The following is a 22,868-nucleotide window of genomic DNA, read 5'->3' as shown; positions in this document are numbered from 1 at the left end:
ACCCCACAGGGAAGGATTTTAAGAGGGGTCCTTGTGGCTTCGCCCCTCCCCCCAGGCTAGACTGGGTCCCGCCCACCCGTAGACTTAGTCACCTCCCTGCTCCAGGTCAGGGTGTGACCTTATGACTGGGAGGGTGGGTCCCTGGGTAGACCTGGCATTCAAGTTCTGTTCAGGTGGGTGGTAACCAGAGGTGCTAGGGCCAGCTGGGGGGTGGGGGTGGGAGGACCAGGCCCTCAGCACAAGCCCACCGAGGCCTGCCCCCAACTGGTGACCATCCCACTTTCCCAGCTGTCGGGGTGATGGTGAAGGACCCCTGAGGGTGAGGGGCCAAACTCTATCTGCTGGCACCTGTGCCGGGGGAGGAACGCCTGGTGTGGGGGATGTCATGGCGGAATGCTGGGTTTACTTTATAATTTGATATAATTTCAAACACACTAAAGCTGCAAAAACAGTGCAAAGACTTATCTGGATTCACTGATGGCTTCCATTTGGTCCCATCTGATTGGTCATGAACTTGAATCACGTGGCAGTCAGTCCCTTCCCCCGACACACTCGGACTCGGCTGGTTATTAAAGCAGGGAATTGGTGTTAATCCATCATATCACTGAGACTCAGCCCACATTCACACTTAAACTGTTAATAACCTCATACTTGTTTTATCTGATTTTGCGTAACCCACAGTCCATCTGAGGCCCCCTAGTCCCCTCCAGTCTGGGTGGCTGCTCAGCCTCGTCTGTCCTCGCAGCTGGGACGTCTTGAAGAGTGACCATCACCCTGGACACTGTGATGCTCCCTGGGGGTTGGTTGAGGTTTTGCATTTTGGGCTGGAAGCACCCGGTCTGTCGGCCTGGGCCCAGCCTGTCCGCCTGCTCTGGCTCGGAGACATGAGCTTGGCATGAGCTGGGGGGCGGGGGGTGGGGAGCCCTCCGGTTTCCCCACAGGGAAGGCACTGTCTTTCTCCAGGACCGGGAAGCGCCCTGGGGAGAAGCTTGGAGGCAGTGTGAATATTCTCTTTAGACTGCGACCCTGTGGGTCGTACACACACCCCGTCTGCTGGGACTCCCGTGGCCTAGCAGGTCCGAGAGGACCACTGTGACCCAAGCAGGGGATGCAGGCGCAAGGGCCCAGCTAGGAGGCCGGGCAGGAGCTGCCGCACCGCTGGGTCCTGGGTCAGCTGGGCTCTCGCATGGCAGCCTGTGTGCCGGTAGTTGGATGTAGGTGTGAGGAGGGGCCGGGGCCGGAGCCCCAGGGCGCAGGGGTGTCATTTAACAGCACAGGAGGAGCAGAGGCTGCCTGACATTTGGGGGGGGGGGGCAGGTGTCTGGAGTTGAGGGGCCGGTCCTGCCACAGGTGCCGAAACTGGAGTCACCAACACCGGGAGGGTCTTTTAGGCCGAGGACAAGTCCCCGTGCGAACACTCACGGCTGGAGCCTGACGTGGCGCCTCTCCCCCGTGCCGTCTCTGTTTGGGTAAGGAGTAGTCTCGGTGCAAAACCAAACACATAAAACGGTAGGACAAGGTAATGTCCCTCCTGGGCCTGTCACATGTTTACTTCTGACTTCTGCAGCTGAGTTTCGTAGTTTCTTCCCAAGCTGTTGTTTTCTTCTTTCCTTTTTAGCTCCAGGTGCACTGCTGGACTCTCTGTTTCCTTTTTCTTTAAATATTTTATTTATTTCTGTCGTTTTCTTCTTTCCTTTTTTAGCTCCAGGTGCACTGCTGGACTCTGTTTCCTTTTTCTTTAAATATTTTATTTATTTATTTTTCAGAGAGAGGGGGAAGGAAAGGGAAAGAAAGGGAGAGAAACATCACTGTGTGGTTGCCTCTCACATGACCCCAACTAGGGGACCTGGCCCTCAACCCAGGCCTGTGCCCTGACTGGGAATCGAACCGGTGACCCCTTGGCTCGCTGGCCGGCGCTCAGTCCACGGAGCCACACCAGCCAGGGCTCGATTTTCTTTTTTCGCAGATTGTCTCAGTGAAGACTTCCTGGCAGGACATTTGAGACGCCTCCCTGTTTCTGGCCTTGGGGAGGGGTTGCCAAGTGAGGTCAGGGCAGACAGGGCGCCGGGCTCAGGGCTCTTGGTCTGCTGAGCTCGAACAGGGTCGTGCATGGCTGGTTTGGGACCGGCGCCCCAGGATCTGTGTCCCCCCACGCTGCCCAGGGCTGAGGGGTTGTGCCATCATGTTTCTGACTGGGGCTGCCTGCCCGCACCGTGCAAGGTCTGACTTGGGCTTTTGCTGGTCAGTGGTCCCAAACGGCCCATGGTTCTGACTTCCGTTTCCCTGAAAGCGTGGCCTCCAGGGCTCGGCGCCTGCCGTGGCAAAAGGGGACAGAGCGCACGCATGCATGGCTGCAGGCCCTTGCTTCCCCTCCGCACGTACTTGCCCTGCATGTGTGTGGCTGGACGGCGCCACTCTGCTGCTGGCGGATGCTCGGCCGTGGGCCCCCGAGAAGAAGCACCGCGATGCAGAGCGTGTCCTTGTTTCCGCGGTGCCGCTGCACCCATCATGACAGATCTTAAGCTGCCACCTCGAAGTCTGGACTGAGCAGGAGGAGGTGAGCACGGAGCCCCCAGCAGGAGGCCCCACCCGGAGATCACCCACAAACACACCCCATCCACCCCCCACCCCCGTGCTCTCTGGCACATCTGCGGGGGGTTTTGTTTCCTCTTTAAATCTTTGATGTGTCTGCTGTTTTATTCCGTGTGAAGTGTTGGGTGGAGAGCTGTGGCCCCATTTTTGGTTCAAGAGGTTCAGGTGGCCACCCTGTTGTTGAAGTCGTTCTGTAGGACCTGCAGGTTAGCCCATCTCTCCCCGGAGGCCTGAGGGGCTCTCTGCTGGCACGCGTGACCTCGCTGCATGATTGTGGCCTGTTTGTGGGCTCCCCTCTCTGCCCCCTCGACCCGCGGTCCATCTCTGCCCCGGAACCATGCTCTTTCAGTCCCTGTGCGGGTCTGTTTCCGTGGTTGGTCAGACTGGTCACTGTTACTCCTTTTCTTTTGAGTCCACTGGCTGAGAGAGGACTGACATGCCACATAGTTTAAGGTTGTGGTGCGTGCACCTGGATGGGGTGCGCTGCCACTGCAGTGGGGCGGGCGCCCCAGCCCGTCACGTCACGGGTCCCAGGACCAAGTCCCCCAGCCAGTCTGAGGTCTCGGCCCAGCCCTGTGGACCACACGCACCCTGGGCTGGGCACCAGCTCTTCTTGTTTTAGGGTTATATCCTAAATAAACTCCCAGTTCCCCGCCCCTGCCTCTACTACTTTGTCCTCTCTGGTTTTCAGCCGATCTGCTGCTTTTTCAGATTCCACGGGCACCAGGCTCAGCAGTATTGCTTTTCTCTCTCTGACTTGTCTCCCTTGGCACGTCGAGGTCCATCCATGCTGTTGTCAAGGGCAGGATTTCCTCTTTCTCTGGCTGAGTAGTGTCCAGTGTGTGTGTGTGTGTGTGTGTGTGTGTGTGTGTGTGTGTAACATCTGACTTGTTTACCTGGTGGTTTGAGTCTCCTCCTTACACCGGCTCTAAGGATAATGCCGCACTGAGCTTGGGGCTGCAGGGAGCTGGGAGAGCCTGGTTTCCAGGCTCTCGGATAAACACTGGGCAGTGCAATCACCGGGCCGTGGCCGTGAGGTTGTTTCATTTTTTTGAGGACCCTCCACAGGGGCTGACACCCGTCTGCATTTCCACCAACAGTGCACGAGGGTTCCCTTTTCTCCACCTCCTCGCCAGCACTTACTGTTTTTGTCTTTTTTTATGAAAGGCTTTATTTATTTATTTTTAGAGAGAGGAGATAGGAGGAAGAAAGAGAGGGAGAGAGACACTGATTGGTTGCTTCTCACGTGCCCCCAACTGGGGACCTGGCCCACAATCCAGGCTTGTGCCCTGACTGGGAATCGAACCGGCGAATTTTGCCCTGCAGGATGATGCCCAACCCCCTGAGCCACACGGGTGGAGGCTCTGTGTCATGTTTACTCGAGTTTCCTTACAATTAGTGACCTTGAGCATCTTTCACGTACGCGTCAGCCACCGGGACGTTGTCTTTGGGAAAATGTCTGTTTAGGCTTTTGCCCATTTTGAAATTGAAATGTTATTATTATTTATTATTATTATTGAGTTGTATGAGTCCTTTCTCTGTTTTGGACGTTAACTCCTCATGAGACACATGGGTTGAGATTTCCGCCACTTGGCAGGTTGCCTTTTCAGTTCACCGACAGGCTGTGGCCGTGCGGGAGTGCTTCCGTTCAACGGGCTCCCGCGTGTTTACTTCAGTCTCTGAGCCCCATCCAAGAGCTCGTGGCCTGGACCAGCGTCCAGGATGCTTCTCCCTGTTGTCTTCTTGGAGTTTGATGGTTTCAGGTCTTACGTTCAGTCTTCGACCCATTCTGAGTTGACTTGGGGGAGCGCTGTCAGCAGGGGTCCAGCTTCCTTCCTCCATGTGCCCCTGCCCAGTTCTCTCCCCGCCATTTATTGAAGACACTGTTTTTCTCCCATTGAGTGTTTATGACACCTTGTCAAAAATAGTTGACCACACCCTGGCTGGTGTGGCTCAGTGGACTGAGCTCTGGCCTGTGAACCGAAGGGTCGCCAGTTTGATTCCCAGTCAGGGCACAGGCCTGGGTTGTGGGCCAGGTCCCCAGCAGGGGGTGCGCGAGGCAGCCACACACGGATGTTTCTCTCCCTCTCTTTCTCCCTCTCTTCCCCTCTTTCTAAAAAGTAAATAAATAAAATCTTAAAAAAAAAAAAAGCTGACCGTAGACATGTGGGTTTATTTCTGGCTTCGCTAGGCTGCTCCACAGGCCCGCGTGCCTTCTTTACTGTGGGTGCCACCCTGTTTTGGTTCCTATTACTTTGTAGTATAGCCGTCAGGGAAGGGGGACGCCTCCAGCTGTGTTCTTGCTCCTCAGGATGACTTTGGCTATTTGGGGTCTTTCGTGTTTCAAAATAGATTTTAGGACCCCTCTCCCCATTTCTGTGAAAAATGCCTTCCTAAAACAGATTTTGGGAGAATTGCCTAAAAACGCCACCTCTCCGTCAGGTCTGGCCTCCATGTCCAAGGACAAAGCGTCTCCTGCCCTGCGCCCTGGAGTTCTGCCGCGCGCCTCCGGAACACCCCGTTCTCCGGCACGTCTCTCATTAAGCTCGTCTCTGAGTCTTCTGCGGCTTAGTATTTATCCAGGGTTTCCCTCTATTTTGTTATGAAACTGTGTGCGTGGAGCGGCTGGCCTGCTTGTGAATGGTGCTCCGGCCCAGTTCCCCACCTAAATCGTCCTTCCCGACAGGAAGCTGAGCTTGGGCTGGTGCAGGCGCCTTTTGTTCTCGGAGGGACAGCCTCGGTGTGTGGGTTCTCTGGTGCTGTGTGAGAAATCTCCCCGCACCTCCGTGGCTTCTGCTGTGTTTCACAGCTGGGGCGGGGGTGCCGCTGCGTGGAGGGGCACTGCACGGTCACACTCTCCCGTGCCTGGCAGCCAGCGCTGGTTTGGGACGGGAGGTCCCCGTTCCTCCTGGCGTGGCCCCTTCGGACCGACTGCCTGGTGTCATCTGCACCCTGGGGTGGCCGGCTTCCGAGAGAGCGGGATCCAGGAGAGCAAGGCGGCAGCACAGGGTGGGGCCCGCCGCCGCGGCCATCGTCCCTCCATTTCCGCTGGTCCCACAGGTCACCCATTCAGGGTCCAAGGGTGCTGACTGTACAAGGGGGTGACTGCTAGAGGGGCTCCCGAGGGTCATGTGTGTAAGGGCGGGGGTGGGTCCTTCGCCTCCAGCGAGATGCTGAGCCTTTGCCGGTGACCAGGGGGCCTCCGTTTGCTCAAGTTGGGCGAGGGCGTCCCTGGCACAGGGACGCGGGGTGGGGGCTCAAATGCAATGGAGCTGCTCGGGCTTCCCTGCTCGTCCTGCCGTGCAGATCGGGAGGCCGGCCGCCCCTGCCCGGGGTGTGAGCGCTTGCATGCGACATCCGAGCCGCCCCAGGTAGGAGCTCCCAGGTGGAAGCGCGGGGCCCCCCTCACCCGGACCGGCTGGTGCCTTGCAGGGGGTGGGGCCACGGGCGGGGGCCGCCCCCAGCTCGGGTCACGTCCCTCCCGCCGGACCCGGGCCCACGCCCCCGGAGGGCCCGCTGGGAGCCCCTCCGGCCCGGCGCCGCCTGCGGGCCAGGGTTCGAATCCCCGGCGCCGGGCCGGGCGGGGCGGCGGTGGCCGGGGCGGCGCCGGGCCGGGGGCGGGGTGGGGGCGGGGCGGGGGCAGTGAGGTAATTTCCGCGCTCCGGCGTCAGAGGTTTGAGTCACCCCGGGGGCAGAATCGAAAGTGATCGCGCGGCGGGCGCGGCCGATGGGGGGTGAGTGCGGAGATGCGGGGTCTCCGCAGCGGCGGCAGCTCCCTGCGCCCGGGCGGGGGCTCCTGGGGCCCAGGGAGGGGGCGGGGGGCGGTGCTGGGGGGCGGGGGGCCGGTGTCCGGGGCCCCGAGGCCGCTGCGGGGATCGGGGCGCCGCCGCGACCCCCGCCCGACAGCAGCTCAGCCTCATCGCCGGCGCCGGGGGGAGGGGATGGTCCCTGCACCCCAAGGTCCCAGCGCTTTGGCCTTGTCCTCACCCGCCCTGGCTGCCGCTCGTTCTGAAAACCACTAGGTTGGGGGGTCTCCGGCGGCCCCTCTGCGGGGACTCAAGTTTCCACTTCGGAGGCAGGCACGCTCTGACCCCAGTCGCTTCCTTTGAAACCTCATCTTTGTGTCGGCCTCAGAGTTTCCCCCAAAAGTTCCCTTCGGAGGGCTCGGCCGTGCTGGTCCGAGCCACTTCCCCTCCCTGGTTTCAGAGGCCACCCGGGGAACCCCCGTGCCCCTCCGGGGCTGACGCAGGTGGTGCCGCTCCCCGCCCCCCTCAAGGCTCTGCCCGCTGGTCCGCCCCACCTCACCCACGCCCCCCCGGGGGTGGGGGGACCAGCCCCTGCAGACAGGGCTGGGGGCGCCGTTCCCAGGAGCCAGCTGCCCCTTTACAGAACAGGGGTGCTGTGCCCGCAGACCAGTCGGGAGACGGGGGCCTTTAGGGCCTTGGATGTAAAGGCCCAGGAGGGGCTGGCGGGGCGGGGGGACCAGGAAGTCCCAGGTGCTTCTAGGGTTCCTGCTGCTGGGGCACCCCCCTCCGGAATCGCAGTCAGCTGGCCCCGAGCAGGACCCAGGGACCCTTCGGGAGGGGAGGGGTCTGATTGGGTCAAGGTCAGTGAGCCTTCCTTCTTGGCCCTCACAGCCCTGTGCTGCTTCTGTCCGGTCGCCAGAACCCTCCGCCCACTGGTTTCCTGGGCTCCTTGCTGTGGGAGAGGCCCCACGGCGGAGCCCCACCTGCAGGTGGGGGCAGCCTGACCTTGCTCTTTGCTTCTGTCCCAGAGGACCAGCCGAGGCCGAGAACCCTGAATGCCACACCGCAGAGCCAGGCCAGCATCGGAGATGGTGTCCCCGGGGTCTGGCCCCTCGCCCACCAGCGCCACGGCCACCAAGGGGCCGTCCCTGGCCCAGCTGTCTGCCCAGCTGGAGCTGTGTCTGGGCTGCTCCCGCTGCACCCAGCGCCTCAACGAGAGCACGTACCTCCTGCGCTGGGTGGAGCACAGCTGTCCCCATGAGATCCTGCTGGCGCGCTTCAAGCGAGCCCCCAAGAGCAGGGTCTGGCGCAAGGTGAACCGCCGGCCCAGCTTCCCGCGGCCCGCGCGCTATGAGGTCTGCCGCTACTACCGGCCGGGACTGGGCTGCCGGCGGCACCGCAACCAGTGCACCTTTGCGTGGAGCCCCGAGGAGGCGCTGGTCTGGACCTTCGAGCGCGAGCACAACGTCCACCGCCTGTGGCTGAAGGCCGCGGTGCAGGGCGGCGGGGCCCAGGGCAAGCTGCGCAGCCCGGCAGACACCATCCGCGAGGACTTCGGGGGCCACTTCCAGCTGCTCTGCTGCCACTGTTTCCGGCACTGCCCCCCACGCCTCTGTCCCGTGGACCCCCAGGGCCGCTGCTCCAGGCATGGCGTCTGCCCCTCCATCCTGGCCCACGTGAGCTCCGAGGGCCGCCGCAAGCAGCAGGTGGTAGAGGTGCGGCCGCAGCCCCAGTACCGCCAGCCGCTGGCCTATTGCATGTTTGTGGGGCGCGGGCTGCCGTGCCGGCACGGGGCGTCCCGCTGCCAGTACGCGCACAGTGCCGTGGAGATGGCCGTGTGGGAGGCCGAGCAGCTGAATGGGTTGCAGCGTGCTGACCTCCTCACACCCACGGCTCCCAAGGGGGACAGACACACAGCCCCCCACGGCCAGACCTCGGCAGTCCAGGTGTACTGCAGCGCCTGCCTGGTCACCTGCCACTCCCAGGAGGCCTTCGAGAACCACTGCTCGTCCCAGGAGCACGTGTGGATGGTGGCCATGGACCAGACCTCGGTCTGGCAGCACCGCAGCCCGCCTGCTGGGCTCTCCACCTTCGAGCTCTGCCCCAGGTAGGGACGGGGGGCGCAGGGCTCGGGGATGGGGATGACATACCTTCAACCAGCACCTGGGGTTCCCTGTTCCCTCCGTGTGACTGGCTGGCACCTCCTCTGCCTCCGGTGTGCAAGGGAGGCCAGCCCTGTCTTGTGGGCCCAATAGTGGGCCGGATGGAGAAGGCCCCTGCCCCTAGCCCGCCCCGGCCTCCAGTCTATTGCTGAGCCTTCTGCTAGGCTGAAGGGTCTCACTCTGGCGGCCTGCTGACCTCCCTCCTCCCAGGCCCGACCTCTGTGAGTACGGGGATGTCTGTGTCAAGGCGCACTCAGAGCAGGAGCTGCAGGAGTGGCAGCGGCGAGTGCAGGCTGTGGAGCTGCGGGAGCAGGCGGCCTGGCGGGAGGGGCTGGTGTCCTACCGGGAGAGGCTGCTGGCTGAGTACCAGGGCAGCAGCCAGGAGGTCCTGGTGGTGAGTGGGGCCCTGGCGGGGGGCTGGGGGCGGGGCGGGGCCAAGGCCGCCTGCTGATTGCCTGGCTCCGTGCACAGCTGGCTGAGACCGTGGATGGCGTGTCTGTCACTTGCCACCAGCCCCTAGTACACCGGGCCCAGGACAAGAAGGTGCAGCACAGCTGGACATTCGTCATCCACTCTGAGGTGAACGGTCTGCATGGTCCTGAGTCCATGGGGTCTGGGGCTGCTGCCCCGTGCGGCGTCCCCTGCGTGTGTGCCGCCCCCACGGGGTCGTCTGGCGGAGAGTGAAGGGCGGGTTGGCAACACCCACGAGCTCCAGGGTCCAGCGCTGCCCACTCCCCTTGTTCGGCGTCCGTGGCTCTGTGGCTGGCCTTGCTGAGAGGCTGATTTGGCAGGGGGCCCAGAGGGTCAGCCTGGACCCTAACAGGTGGGACAGGGCCCCTCGGGCCGCCTCACCCTCTGCTTCCTCTGCAGGAGCCCCTGCAGCACGTGGCCCTACTCAAGCAGGAGCCTGGTGCGGACTTCACGCTGGTGGCGCCCTGCCTCGCACTGGGCCAGGTGTACGCGCAGGGGGAGCGTTTCCGTGTGCCTAGCAGCCCCACCGAGTTCCGGGTGGGGGTGCGTGTGCAGAGTTCCTCCTTCGGCACCTTCGGGCAGTGGGTGGTTTTTGACTTCGGCCACCGGCCAGCTCTGCTGCAGAAGCTGGAGCTGCAGCTGGGCCAGGAGCCCCGCCCAGCAGTGACCCCGGTGCCCGGCCACCATGAGGAGCTGGAGCGCTGGCACTCGGGCAACCGCCACGTGGTCCCTGGCGTGGAGCGCCCAGCAGAGCAGGCGGCCCTGATGGCCAAGTACAAGGTGCCGGCCCTGGCTCTGGAGTTCCGCCGCAGCGGCCCGGCCCCAGGACCCCTGTCTCGCACCAGCTACCGGCAGAGAATGCACCAGTTTCTCTACGAGGAGGAGGCTGCGCAGCAGCAGCTCGTGGCCAAGTGTGTGGCACCGGCGGGTGGGGGGCTGAGGGACGCTGGCCGCAGAGCGGCGGCGGCGGTCGGCTGACCTGTGTCCTCCGTGCCAGGCTGAACCTCCGGTGCTCCGTGTCCCTGAAGTCATCCCTGGAGACACCAGCGCTGGGCATGCTCTTCCCGCCGCCAGGAGCCCTCTATGCCGAGGTCCCCATCCCCGCCGCCCTGACGCCAGACACGGACCAGGGCTTCCTGCTGGGCCGGGCAGTCAGCACGGCACTCGTGGCCCCGGTACCCGCGCCCAACCCCACGGTGTTCGAGGTGCAGCTGGAGACACGGGCCAGCTCGGAGCAGGCACGCTGGCTGCTGCTGCCCGCCCACTGCTGCACGGCGCTGGGGCTGCAGCCCGGGGCCAGTGCTGAGCTGGAGGTGCAGTTCCAGGTTGACCCGCTGGCCTTCCGCCTCTGGCACGAGGCGGTGGACGCGCTGCCCGAGGAGCGCCTGGTGGTGCCTGACTTGCCAGCCTGTGCCCTGCCCAGCCCGCGGCCCAGCCCGCCCGCGCTGTACGGCAACCGAAAGCAGAAGCAGGCCGTGGAGTTCATCGTGGGCGGCAGCCCGGGGCACGCACGCCCCGTTGCCCCGCTGCTCATCTACGGCCCCTTCGGCACCGGCAAGACCTACACGCTGGCAATGGCCTCGCTGGAGGTCATCCGCCAGCCCCACACCAAGGTGCTCATCTGCACGCATACCAATAGGTGAGCCCCAATCATGCCCCCCCTGCTACCTGGGCCGGGGGTGGGGGGTGGAGCTGCTGGGGAGGTGTCACCCTGAGAGAAGGTGGGGGGACCTGCGAGTCTCGTTCTAGAACGGACTTCCCTGGGCAGCCTGGCCATGGGTGGGGCGGGGCCTGGCTGGGCGGCCCTGTGCCCTTGGAGGGGTTAGTGCACTGCTGCGGCACGTCCCAGTCAGTCTGATCCTTGGGCCTCTCCCTGACAGACGGTCAGTCCCAGGCTGAACGGGACAGGGGGCATCTGTCCTTCAGGCCCCCGCCAGGTGCCCTGGGATCAGGGTCTGCTGTCTGGGTGTGGGGTTGGGGGCACCCTTGCAGAGGCCCTAGATGAGGCGGGGCTGTGGGTAGGGCATGGCATGGCCCACTGGCACTTCCTGGGATGAGGCTCCACCGTTGCTTTAAGAGGGACACAGGTGTAGGACTGGTAGGTGCAGGCCAGGGGTCTGTCTGCCTCGCGTGACAGCCTGGCATCCAGGCGGAGCCCGGCACACGGTAGGTGCTTCCGTTGACAGCGGCCGAGGTCCCACGTGCCCCTCTCCCCGCAGTGCAGCGGACATCTACATCCAGGAGCACTTCCACGGCTACGTGAGCAGCGGCCACCCTGAGGCCACGCCACTGCGGGTCATGTACACCGACCGCCCGCCCAGCCAAACGGACGCTGTCACGCTGCAGTACTGCTGCCTGACCAAGGACCGCCGGGCCTTCCGCCCGCCCACGCGCGCCGAGCTGGAGCAGCGCCGCATCGTGGTGGCCACCACCTCTCAGGCCCGGGAGCTCAAGGTGCCTGCCGGCTTCTTCTCGCACATCCTCATCGACGAGGCCGCGCAGATGCTGGAGTGCGAGGCGCTCATCCCGCTGCGCCACGCCCGGCCCGACACCCGTGTGGTGCTGGCGGGGGACCACCTGCAGGTCACGCCCCGGCTCTTCAGCGTGGCCAGGGCGCAGGCGGCCGGCCACACGCTGCTGTACCGCCTGTTCCAGTTCTACCAGCAGCAGAAGCACAAGGTGGCCCAGCACAGCCGCATCATCTTCCACGAGAACTACCGCTCCACGGAGGCCATCGTCACCTTCATCTCACGGCACTTCTACGTGGCCAAGGGCACCCCCATCCAAGCCCGTGGCAAGGTCCCGCACCACCCCCGGCTCTACCCGCTCATGTTCTGCCATGTGGCGGGCAACCCCGAGCGCGACCTGTCACTCACATCCTGGCTCAACACAGCCGAGGTCCGGCAGGTCATTGAGCAGGTGCAGGACCTGTACAGCAGCTGGCCACACTGCTGGGGCCGCCCCGAGCAGAGGCACATCTGTGTCGTGTCCCACGGCGCCCAGGTAAGCCCAGCGGGGTCAGCCCCGCCTGCTGCCCGCAGGACGCGGCCTCCCCTGTGGCCTCTGCAGCCCCCGTTTCCCTTTCTGTAAGAGCGGCTGAGGAATTCATCCCCCAGGGGCATGTGGGGCATGAACCACATGTGTGAGGCCGGGGCTGGGTATGGCTGTTGGGGGCCCTCCCTGTACTCACCCAGGCCTGCCATTGTGGCCACGTGTCCCCAGGTGAGCGCGCTGAGACAGGAGCTGAGGAGGAGGCACCTGGGCCAGGTGTCTGTGGGCAGCTTTGAGATCCTGCCAGGTGGGTGACTAGGGGTGGGGCTGGGGCTGGGGCTGGGTGGAACCGACCTCCCAGCCCAGCCTGACTGCGCTTCTGCCCGTAGGCCGGGAGTTCCGGGTGGTGGTACTGAGCACCGTCCACAACCGCCACAGCCTGCAGGGCCCAGGTGCTCCCGCCCTGGAGTTCTTCACGGACGCCCGCGTGCTCAACACCGTCATGACCCGTGCCCAGTCCCAGGTGGTGGCTGTGGGGGACGCCGTGGCCCTCTGTTCCGTCGGAGCCTGCAGCAAGCTCTGGAAGAGCTTCATCCGCCAGTGCGTGGAGCATCGCAGCGTCTGCCCCGAGGACCTGGCGCTGGAGCACATTGAGCAGGCCGTGCTCCAGAGGCAGCGCTGGGCCCGCCTCCGGCCGCCCACAGCCCCACCAGCAGAGAGTGCAGTGGCAGCGGAGCCCAGGGACCCCGTCCCAGAGGAGGGGGCAACTGCAGCCCCCGCTGAGGAGCAGGCGGCCAAGGGGGGTGCGTCCCCATCCAAGACCTCGGTGGCCGTGGACATGGCCACACAGAAGGCAGAGGCCAGCGACCCAGCCTCAGGGTCTGGGTCTGGGGGCTGCCCGGCCACTGGGGATGTAGGGTCTGCAGGCAGCTCGACCAGCGTGGAGGCGGGCGCAGCGTCCACAGACAGTGCGGCCCCCGAGGACACTGAAGACGCTGAGGACTCCGAGTCTGACTTCTGGTCCCTGGACGGGGAGCTCAACGCGGACGACTCCATCCTGCAGGAGCTGCTGGATGAGAGCCGCAACATGGCGGTGACGGTGCGGGAAGACGGGCTGCTGGACACCGTGGCCCGGCCCGCGTCCCCGCAGCAGGGCCGGCAGTACACGAACCTGCCGCAGGACGTGCTGTTGCGGCTGCTGCGCACGGAGCCAGAGCGGCACCACCGATGCAGCTTCATGCCGGAGACCTTTGAGCGGGCAACGGCTGTGCCCCTGGGCGCCGTGGGGCCCGGCCCCATTCAGCTCCGGGGCCGCCTGCACTGCGGCATGGCCTTCAGTGGGGATGAGGTGGTGGTCAAGGTCCTCGGTGGTGGTGAAAGGGCCCCATCGGGGCGGCCTCAGGGCCGCGTGCTGGGCGTGCTGAAGAGGCGGCGCCGGGAGCTGCTCTTTGTGTGCCGCATGGACGAGTATGACCCGCGCCTCATGACCCCCATTGACGGCTCCGTGACCAAGATCTTCGTGGCCGACCTGAAGGACCCGCTGCTGGTGCCCGTTCACCGCCTCGTGCAGGGCCGCGTGCAGAGGGCAGGGTATGAGCCGCTCACAGCCCAGGCCAGCCGGCGGCGGCTCTTCTGGGTGTGCATCGTGGCCTGGCGGGAGCGCTTCTACTACCCGCTGGGCATTGTGCTGGAGGTGCTGCCCGAGGCCAGCACCTGGGAGCAGGGCCTCCGCATCCTGGACCTGGAGTACGGCCTCAGGGAGCCTGCGCCAGACCCGGCCTCGGTCTCCAAGGTGCTGCAGAAGTACCGCGAGGAGCTCAGCCGGGCGCCCGGCCCCCGGGACGACTGCCGCAGCTCCCTCACCTTCACCGTGGACCCTCAGGGCGCCTGCAACCTGGACGATGCCCTCAGCGTGCAGGACCTGGGCTCCAGGTATGAGGTGGCTGTACACATCGTTGATGTGGCCAGCTTCATGCCCAGGGATGGGGCGCTGGACGTGGAGGCCCGCAGACAGGGCATCGCGATCTACGCCCCCAACCGGGAGCCCACGCCCATGCTGCCCGCGGGCCTCTGCCAGGATGTGCTCAGCCTCACCCCAGGCAAGGACCGCTTTGCCATCTCTCTCTTCCTGACCTTCGAGAAGGGCAGCGACCAGCTCAAGAGCCTTCGCTTCGCGCCCACCGTGATCCGCTCCAACCGCCAGCTGTCTTACGAGGAAGCGGAGCAGGTGATCAGGGGGCAGCCGGGGGCCGGCCTGGAACTGCCCGCCCGCCTGGACTCCGTGGACGCCTGCGTCGCAGCTGCGTGCTACTTTGCCCGTGTGCTGCGCCGCCGCCGCCTGCAGGCCGCCTGTCCCTACGAGCAGCCGGACGAGGACAGTGCGCTGGGCTTCCGCGTGGCCCACGCCATGGTCAAAGAGTACATGGTCCAGTTCAACAGCCTGGTGGCTGAGTTCCTGGTGGGCAGTGAGCACACCCGGACGGTCACGCCGCTGCGGTGGCAGCCCACGCCCAGCAGCCGCCAGCTGGACGCCGTGAGCGAGAAGCACGGAGAGCTGGTGCCTCTGTCGCTCCACCTGAGACAGCGCCTGAGCGGCCACGTGCCCCCCGGCACACGGCTGCCCCTGCTGGCCTCCCTGTGGAGGCTCGCGCAGCTTGCGGCCCGGGCCCAGGACATCAACCTGCTGGTGGACCTCATCACCACGGACGACATGCACCCCTCACTGGCCGCCGTGCGCCTGGACTTCCGCAAGGCCCTGGGCCGCTCCGTCTTCGGCCGCTCCAGCCAGGGAGAGCGGCAGCCGGCCAGCCACTACTCGCTGCAGGTGGAGTGGTACACCTGGGCCAGCTCGCCCATCCGCAGGTACCTGGACGTGGTGCTGCAGCGGCAGATCCTGCTGGCGCTGGGCCGCGGGGGCTCTGCCTACTCCGCCAAGGACATCGACCAGCTCTGCCAAGAGTTCAGCCGTCAGCACGGGCGCGCCCAGAGCTACCAGCGCCGGGCCTGCAGCCTGCACCTGGCCACGCAGCTCAAGGCCCAGCCGCGGCAGAAGCTGGCCTTCGTGGTGGACGTGGAGCCCGGCGCCCGCTGCTTCCGGCTGTTCTTCCCAGCCAACCAGGAGACCCTGCCGGACCCCTGCCCCCTGTACTACCGCTCCCTGCAGCTGGCCGAGCACCCGCGCAGCGCGGCGAGCCAGCCGGGCCTGCGGCTTCAGTGGCGGCGGCGTGTCTACTCGGTGCGGGAGAACGGACCGTGCCCACCCCTGCCCGGCGCCCTGCTGGACCCGCACACCTGGCCCGTGGATGCCACCCTGTGGCAGCAGCTGCTGGCCCTGGTGGAGGAGCAGCGGTGGCCGGAGGTGGCTGCCCTCGTGCGGGAGCAGGACACTGCCAAGCAGCCGCAGCGGGAGCTGGGGCACGTGTCACGCAGCCCCTGCAAGCACTTTGTGGAGGTGGCCCGGGAGCTGGGCCACGGGGACACGCTGCAGGTACAGCTCAGCGCCACACTGCAGCGGGGCATCCTGGCACCGGCCCTGCAGCTGTGGGCCGTGGTGCCGGGCCTCACCCTGTGCCTGGAGCACGTGGACCGGCCGGGCGACTGCTTCTCGGGCCACGCGCCCCTAGCCGGGCGCGACAGCTTCCGCCACGTGGAGGACTACTGCCGCGTGTGGCAGCCCTTCTGCTCCCTGGAGTCGGCCACCAGCGCCGTGGGCGAGGGCGAGGCGGTCACGCTGCAGCACGTGCACATAGCCTGGGACCAGGAGCGGACGGAGCGGGGGCAGCTCCACGGCCGCTTCTGCCTGGAGGCCACCTTCCTCCGCGAGCACAACATTGACCTCGACTTTAACCACTGCTACCTCTGCGTCCGGCTCGAGGGGCTGCGGGCAGCGCCCCCCGCTGCTGGGGCACCGAGCCCCGACGCCGGCCCCGGCCAGCCGCCCCATGGGCCCAGCAACCTTGGCCCCATCCTCAACATCGACCCTGATACCTACACCTGGGTGGCCCACGGGCTGACGGAGAACTTGGACCCCAATCCAGAGGGTCCAGCCAACCGGCAAGAGGTCACCAAGCAGGTGCACTTCTTTATCCACCACATGGCCATGGAGAAGGTGCCGGAAGAGGTGCTGAGACCCGGCACCCCATTCACTGTTGAGGTGCTGCCTCAGCAGCTTCCTGACATGTGAGTGGCTTTCACGGGGCTGGAGGCTGGGGAAAGGCCCGGGGGTGGGGAGGAGCCAGAAGTCCCGGGACTCCCTCTCCCGGGAGTGGGCGGCGGCCCCCCAGGAGAGCCCCAGGGAATCTCCAATGTCTGCCTCCGCCTGCCATGTCCCCAGCCGCAAGGAGGACGCTGTGCGGCTGCTGAAGAGCGCGTCCCAGCTGGTCATCAATATTGCCCTGGGCCACCCCATTCCACCACCCCGCCACCGCCACCTTCCTGGCCAGCAGCCCCTCCGCAGAGGTAGGTTGGGGGGGTGCCTCCAGCTTCCCTGAGCCCCGTCCTCCTGCCCTGGCCTGCCTGCACCAGACCTCAGGGAAGCCTGGCCCCTTCCTCAGGGACCCCCAGCAGGTTCCTGGAGCTACGGGCCTTTGACGTGCCCGGAGGCCGCCGGCAGCTGAACCCCAGCCAGAACGAAGCCATCAGAGAGGCTCTGAAGAAGCAATTCACCGTCATTCAGGGCCCACCAGGTGGGCCCATGCCGGGGGGGCCGGGGAGCCCAGGCCAGCAGTGGGCAGCCCCACTCACCCACTCCCTGCCCACCCACAGGCACGGGGAAGACAGTTGTGGGCTTCCACCTCGTGTTCTGGTTTTACAAGTCCAACGAGGAGCTGGCTCCAGTTGGTGGCCCCCCCTGCATCTTATACTGCGGCCCCTCCAACAAGTCGGTGGACGTTGTGGCAGGTGACTTGGGTAGCCACGTGGGGGCTGGGCCGGAGGGCGCGGGGCCCAGGGGATGGCAGCTCATGCCCCGCCCACCCCCAGGAATGCTGCTGAGCAGGAAAGAGGAGCTGAGGCCCCTCCGTGTGTACGGGGAGCAGGCGGAGGCCACCGAGTTCCCGCTGCCTGGTGTGAGCAGTAGGGGCCCGGCCAGGAAGACCCCTCGGGAGGGAAGGCCCAACCCGACCCTCAGGTGTGGCCTCTCGCTGTCTGTCTGTCTGTCTGTCTGTATTTGGGTGGAGGTGGCGGGCCTGAGCTGTCCGGAGGGTCCTGGCTTGGGCAGTGGGTGGCGTGGGGTCTCACGGAGGCTTCCCCCCCAGGAGCATCAGCCTGCATCACCTGATCCGGCAGCCCTCCAACCCCTGGGCACCCGCCATCAAGGCCTTTGACGCCCAGCTGCAGAGAGGCGAGATTTTCTCCGAGGAGGAGCTTTCGGAGTAAGTGACCAGAGCCGTGTGCTGTGTCCTGGCGGGGAGGTCCCTGGCTCACTGGACGGCATCCCCACACAGGTACAAGAAGGTCCTGGGGAAGGCGCGGAAGTGGGAGCTGAGCCGCCACCGTGTCATTCTGTGCACGTGCTCGTGCGCGGCCACGGCCATCCTCCGGAGCCTGAACGTGCGGCAGATCCTGGTGGACGAGGCAGGCATGGCCACAGAGCCCGAGACCCTCATCCCCCTGGTGAACTTCTCCAAAGCTGAGAAGGTGAGGCAGGTGTTGCTGGGGGGTGGGGGGCTCACACCTGGTATTCTGGGAGGGAACGGAGGGCAGGGAGAGGTGGGCAGCAGCGGCCCGGGGGCGCCTCTGGGGCTGGCGGGGCACGATCATGCCCGTCTGTCCCTCCAGGTGGTTCTTCTTGGAGACCACAAGCAGCTGCGGCCTGTGGTCAAGAATGAGCAGCTGCAGAGCCTGGGGCTGGACCGGTCTCTCTTTGAGAGGTACCACAGGGAGGCCTTCATGTTGGACACACAGTACCGCATGGTGAGCCGGCCCAGCGTCCCATGCCCACGCCCCGCCCCCGGTCCACCCGGCCTTCCCCTGGGGCCCTGTGGCTAGCCACGGCCTGTCCCTGGCTCATGTCCTCTCCGGCAGCACGAGGACATCTGTGCCTTCCCTTCTGCGGAGTTCTACCAGGGGAAGCTGAAGACCTGGCAGGGCTTGCGGCGGCCGCCCAGCATCCTGGGCCATGTTGACCGGGAGAGCTGCCCTGTCATCTTCGGCCATATGCAGGGCCACGAGCAGAGCTTGTTGGTGTCCACAGATGAAGGGAACGAGAACTCCAAGGCCAACCTGGACGAGGTGGCAGAGGTGGTGAGTGTCAGGCAATATTCCTTGGTCAGGGAGGGCTTCCTGGAGGAGGAGGCAGAGGAGCTGAGGGAACAGGTGAGGCTCTGGCACCCAGAGTTGGGGAGGACCGGGGCCGGCTTCACCAGTACTTGCTCTGTCCCTCAGGTCCGCATTGCCAAACAGCTAACCCTGGACAGGACGGTGGACCCCAAGGACATCGCCATCCTCACGCCCTACAACGCACAGGCTGCAGAGATCACCAAGTGTCTTGGGCAGAAGGGCGTCACTGGAGTGACAGTGTGCTCCATCACCAAGAGCCAGGGTGAGGCTGCGGCTGGGCTCTGGGTGGGGCTCTCGGGCCAGGGTGGGAGGGCAGGACTCACCGTGCCGGGTCCCCAGGGAGCGAGTGGCGTTACGTGCTGGTGAGCACCGTCCGCACCTGCCCCGAGAGTGACCTGGACCAGCGGCCGACGAAGAGCTGGCTGAAGCGGTTCCTGGGCTTCGTGGTGGACCCCAACCAAGTGAACGTGGCCGTCACGCGGGCCCAGGAGGGGCTCTGCTTCGTCGGTGAGCGCTGGGGCGGGGCGGGGGTGGTGCTCCCAGGAGCGGGCTACCAGCCTGTGCTCTGGGGCCAGCGCTGACCCCCCCCTCTTGCAGGAGACCACCTCCTCCTGCGCTGCTGCCCACTGTGGCGTCGGCTCCTGGACTTCTGTGAGGCCCAGGGGAGCCTGGTGCCCGTCGGCCAGGTGCGCGTCCGGCGGAGGCCGGCGACGGCTCGCTGAAGGGCCCCCCTCTGCCGTCCACCCGTCCACTGCCCTCAAGCTGCCAGGACAGCCAGGAAAAGTCCCACCTCCTCTGCCGGCTGCCCGGGCCCCGCTCAGCGAGATCTCATGTGCCTTAGGCGGCCTTTGCCGGCCACCGCCCGGCTGCCCATCCCCGCTCTGGCCGCGCGCATCAACGACCTTTAGGAGTCCTGGCTGTCCCGATGGGGAGCACGAGCTGGAGAAGAAGGCGTAGGGTCTGTCTGCCCTCCTGGCTGACCTGCGTCCACTGCCGCTGTGGTGACGGAGCACCTCAGGGGTGGGCTGCATGGCTGGGAAGGGTCCGGGTCAGGAAGGAAGTCTTTGATGCCATTCCAGCCACACTGGGTGCCGACCACGCAGCTCAGCTTTACTTTCTATTTTTAAATCAACCAAAATCATGTCCTTTTTGACCAGGACAGGGTCCTCGGCCCCAATGCAGGCCAGGGAGGCCTCGTCTCTGGCCCCACTCGTCGGCTCCCTTGGACCCACAGCCCCGTGTCCCTCGGGGACCCCGGGTCTCAGTGCACTTTCCTTTGGTCCCCACAGGCTGGGGGGCGCTGTGAACCGCTGTTTACGCCAGGAAGGGCCAACCCCACAGTGGTCCCACCGTGGGTGGGCGGCGGCGGGGAGGCTTTGTGTATGTCTGATTCTGCAGTTTTGTACAAATCAAATTTCTACATTCCAATTTTGTATCTTATATGATTAAACATTAATTTTATTCTAAAGGCCACTCTCCTTTCTCACCTCTGGGTGTTTTCTGGTCTGTCTGGGGCACCGAGGGTGGCCTGTGAGGCCGGCAGTGGCAGGTGCTGGGGGGGGTGGGGGGTGGGGGCGGTCCCTGCTGGACAGCGGAGGGCACAGCCCTGGCCGAAACCGACGGCCTGGACAGAGGGAGCTGGAAGGCCGGCTGGGAGGAGAGGCTGCAGCCACAAGCTGTGTCCAGGTGCTGCAGGCCTGCCCAGCTCTCTGAACTCTGACCTTTGGCAGCTCTGGCCCCAAAGTCTAAGTTCAAAGTCCCCAAGGCTGCCAGCAGGTCCTTTGCCGTCCGGGACCTTGGGCACCACACGCCCCTGTGTGGCTGAACCCCGGTGCCTTCCACCCCACCCTAGGGTGTGGCTGCGCATTGGAAGGTGTGGCCAGGCCCTGGCCTGTCCGCAGGGTGGCAGGGAGGTCCCAGACAAACACCTTGTAGTGAGAGGGGCCCCAGCCTTTGCGTCCCGCGTGTGCACTGTGAGGCCCTCCCAGGACCAGGTCTGCACTGCAGTGGCCACGAGAAGCCGTGGCCCCGGGAGCGGAGCACTGGAGTTGAGGATGAGCCAGCATCTAGGCAGGGCGTTGAGATCTTATCAGCCTGGAGTCAGGGAGGGCTTCCCAGAGGAAGGGGCGCTGAAGCCCCACATGTGTTGCAGGAAGCGGGGCTGGACTTGGGGGGGGGTTCGGGGGGGGCAGTTTCATGCAGCAGGTGAGCTGGGGGCAGGGCAGGCACAGGCCAGCGTTCTGGCCTCAAGGGCTATACCCAGAAGGGCTTAGGGAGCTGCTCCCAGAACAGGACCCGCAGCCTCTTTCTGGGTGCAGGCAGGAGGCCAGGCTGCCCGCGGGAGACACCAGGGCCAGGAAGCTGTGGCACCACCCTGGTGAACCCCACCTCAGCCCTGGCCAGGGCACACAGGGCAGACCCTCCTGGAGGTGGGTGTGGCTGGGCTGCGGGAGCAGCTGGGGACTGATGGCTGCCACCTTCATCCAGGGTGTGCATGGCGGGCACAATGCTGGCCTCCCCGGGGGTCACATGACCGCACCCGGGGTCACGTGACCACACCCCAGGGCAAGCACAGACTATCAAGAGGGTTGTCACCCACATGAGCTGGACACCAGGACCTGGTGGGGAAGGACAATGGGCTGGAGGGAGGGTCACCCCTCAACAGTAGCTACAGGCTGGCCTGTGTCTCTGAGACCCTCACCCACCTCAGGATGGGGTTGCTGATGAACTTCAGCTTCATTTGGGGAAAAGCTAAGACTTTTATTGCCATTTTAGAGAGAAAATGTCATTTTGGCCTCAGGCACCCTGATCCCGATGAAGCTGGGGGCAAGGGTGCTGGGGCCTCTGCCTGCCCCCGACAGGGTCTGACCAGGCAGGACTTGGGGCTGCCAGTCCCCCTGAGGAGCCCTGGCCTACAAGGGAGGGTAAGACAGCCAGAGCCTTGCCGCGGCCACTTGGCTGGCTGTTGTGACGGGGAGAGGCTGGGGCTGAGGGGCACAGACCCCGGGAGCTGCTGCCATCGTTGGCAGTGGCAGCCAGATGCCAGGGCTCATGATTCTTGCTCCAGGGGCCCACTTTCCTGGGAGGTCCAGCCTGGGTGCCCCCTGAAAGGCTGCAGGGGCCTGGGGCTGGTGGCAGGCTTGGCGGAGCCGGGGACCACTGCAGCCTTAGCACGGTAAGCGGGTTAGTTCTTGAACGATGTGTGTATTTATACTCTTTATTAGCAGGGAAATACTAAAAATCATCTCTTGGGAGCTGCGGTCAGGGGCGGCCTGGCTTGCCCAGACGACTGGGTGCGGGCCCTTCGGGGGTCCCCGGCTGCGTCTGCAGGGTGAGGCTGTCGCGCCAGGGCTCGTACACCAGCGTGTAGGTCTCCGCCCTCTTAACGGTGAACTTGTAGACACGGCTGGGCAGCAAGTTGTGGACCTCGAAGGTGCAGGCGGCCACGGGGACGATGCCGCACTGCATGGACTCCTGCTGTGTCCGTGGGTCCAGCAGCTTGAAGCGCAGCTCAAACTGCTCCGGCACTGCCGGCTGGATGGTGACAAACCAGCGCAGGGCCACCCAGTCCTGGTGGGCCACCGACCCCTTGCGGTCGAACATGACGGGCATCTTGGTGCTAAGCATGAGCCGGATGTGCGGGATCTTGGTGGCGCCCACGTCGGACACCAGGCGGTGCTTGATGTGCAGGCGGCCCGGCACCATCAAGGCCAGGAAGTTGTCCATGAGGGTGGACAGGCCAGCCAGCCGCTGCTCCACCAGCACCCAGCCTGCCAGGAAGGGCTGCGGGTCCGGTGACTCGAGGAGGCCGTCCAGCTCAGCGCGGCCCCGGTCCAGCTGTTCCAGCAGGTCCCCGAGCAGCAGCAGCTGGATCTTGGTCTGCGCGGTGCCCACCTTCTTCATGCGCTGGAACTTCCAGGGGTCGATGAGCTGGAAGACGGTGCTGGGCAGCACCAGCGAGCTCTGGTCGCCCAGGGCCAGGTGCTTGGGGAGGATCTCGATGTGGTAGGAGCACTTCCGCAGCAGCTCCATGCGTGCGTGATGGCGCTTCAGCAGGTGGGGACTCAGGTCGCAGGTCAGGAACTCCCGCAGTGAGTTGCGGCGGGCAGTGTAGGTCCTCCAAGCCTCCGGCTCCAGCAGCTGCCAGTCTTCCGCCTCCTCTGCCTCCTCCCAGTCCAGGAAGGACTGAGGACTGTCCAGCTTCATCCTGTCCAGGCCCCAGCCTGTCACCTGGGAGGTCACTGCCTGGAGGGAGTGTGGACAACGGGGTGTGAGTGGGACCCGTCAGGCTGGCCTCTGCTGTCCGCCTGACCCCACCCGGGCTCCCTTGGGGCAGTGTGCGTGTGTGTGTGGGGGTGACTTCAAGCCCACCGTCCCTACACTGGGCCCTCCATCCTTCTGGGGGCCTGGGGGTAGCCCCTCTCTCTGGAGGAGGCTGCCTGGAGGGCCGAGGTGCAGGGCAGGCTGCAGAGTGATTACCAGGAGGCATCAGGGCCAAGACCACTGCTGGCTGGTCATGAAGACGCCAGGCAGGACTGAGACCAGGGCTGGGCTCGGGGGCCAGAGTGGGCAGAAACCCCAGTCACTGACCAGCTGTGTGGTCTGGCAAAGGCCTCAGGTCCTCGTC

The 22,868-nt window shown here is 65.2% G+C and overlaps 2 protein-coding genes and 1 long non-coding RNA gene across 3 annotated transcripts; 1 reads left to right on the top strand and 2 right to left on the bottom strand.

Annotated features, from left to right (window-relative positions):
* Window positions 1-301: 301 nt before the first annotated feature.
* On the bottom strand, window positions 302-1,649 carry LOC150003818 (uncharacterized). Its single transcript, XR_016512689.1, has 3 exons — window positions 1,423-1,649; window positions 652-871; window positions 302-562 (listed from the first exon to the last, which is right to left on the bottom strand). It is a non-coding gene; the product is annotated as an uncharacterized LOC150003818 (long non-coding RNA).
* A 5,695-nt stretch (window positions 1,650-7,344) lies between these two features.
* On the top strand, window positions 7,345-19,320 carry HELZ2 (helicase with zinc finger 2). Its single transcript, XM_090286663.1, has 18 exons — window positions 7,345-8,445; window positions 8,711-8,894; window positions 8,972-9,079; window positions 9,371-9,882; window positions 9,969-10,610; window positions 11,191-11,974; window positions 12,194-12,269; window positions 12,352-16,141; window positions 16,296-16,420; window positions 16,516-16,647; window positions 16,727-16,861; window positions 16,943-17,090; window positions 17,218-17,334; window positions 17,407-17,875; window positions 17,987-18,205; window positions 18,347-18,503; window positions 18,581-18,748; window positions 18,839-19,320. The coding sequence occupies exons 1-18, from the start codon at window positions 7,394-7,396 to the stop codon at window positions 18,961-18,963; spliced, it is 8,943 nt and encodes a 2,980-aa protein (XP_090142789.1). The 5' UTR covers window positions 7,345-7,393; the 3' UTR covers window positions 18,964-19,320.
* A 1,899-nt stretch (window positions 19,321-21,219) lies between these two features.
* On the bottom strand, window positions 21,220-22,587 carry FNDC11 (fibronectin type III domain containing 11). The gene has a single exon (XM_090285357.1). The coding sequence runs from the start codon at window positions 22,445-22,447 to the stop codon at window positions 21,503-21,505; it is 945 nt and encodes a 314-aa protein (XP_090141483.1). The 5' UTR covers window positions 22,448-22,587; the 3' UTR covers window positions 21,220-21,502.
* Window positions 22,588-22,868: the final 281 nt, after the last annotated feature.

This window comes from Furipterus horrens, unplaced genomic scaffold (genome assembly GCF_987537825.1).
Source record: "Furipterus horrens unplaced genomic scaffold, mFurHor1.1.pri manual_scaffold_8, whole genome shotgun sequence".
Taxonomy (NCBI): Eukaryota; Metazoa; Chordata; class Mammalia; order Chiroptera; family Furipteridae; genus Furipterus; species Furipterus horrens.
This window is presented reverse-complemented; position numbering and strand designations above follow the sequence as displayed.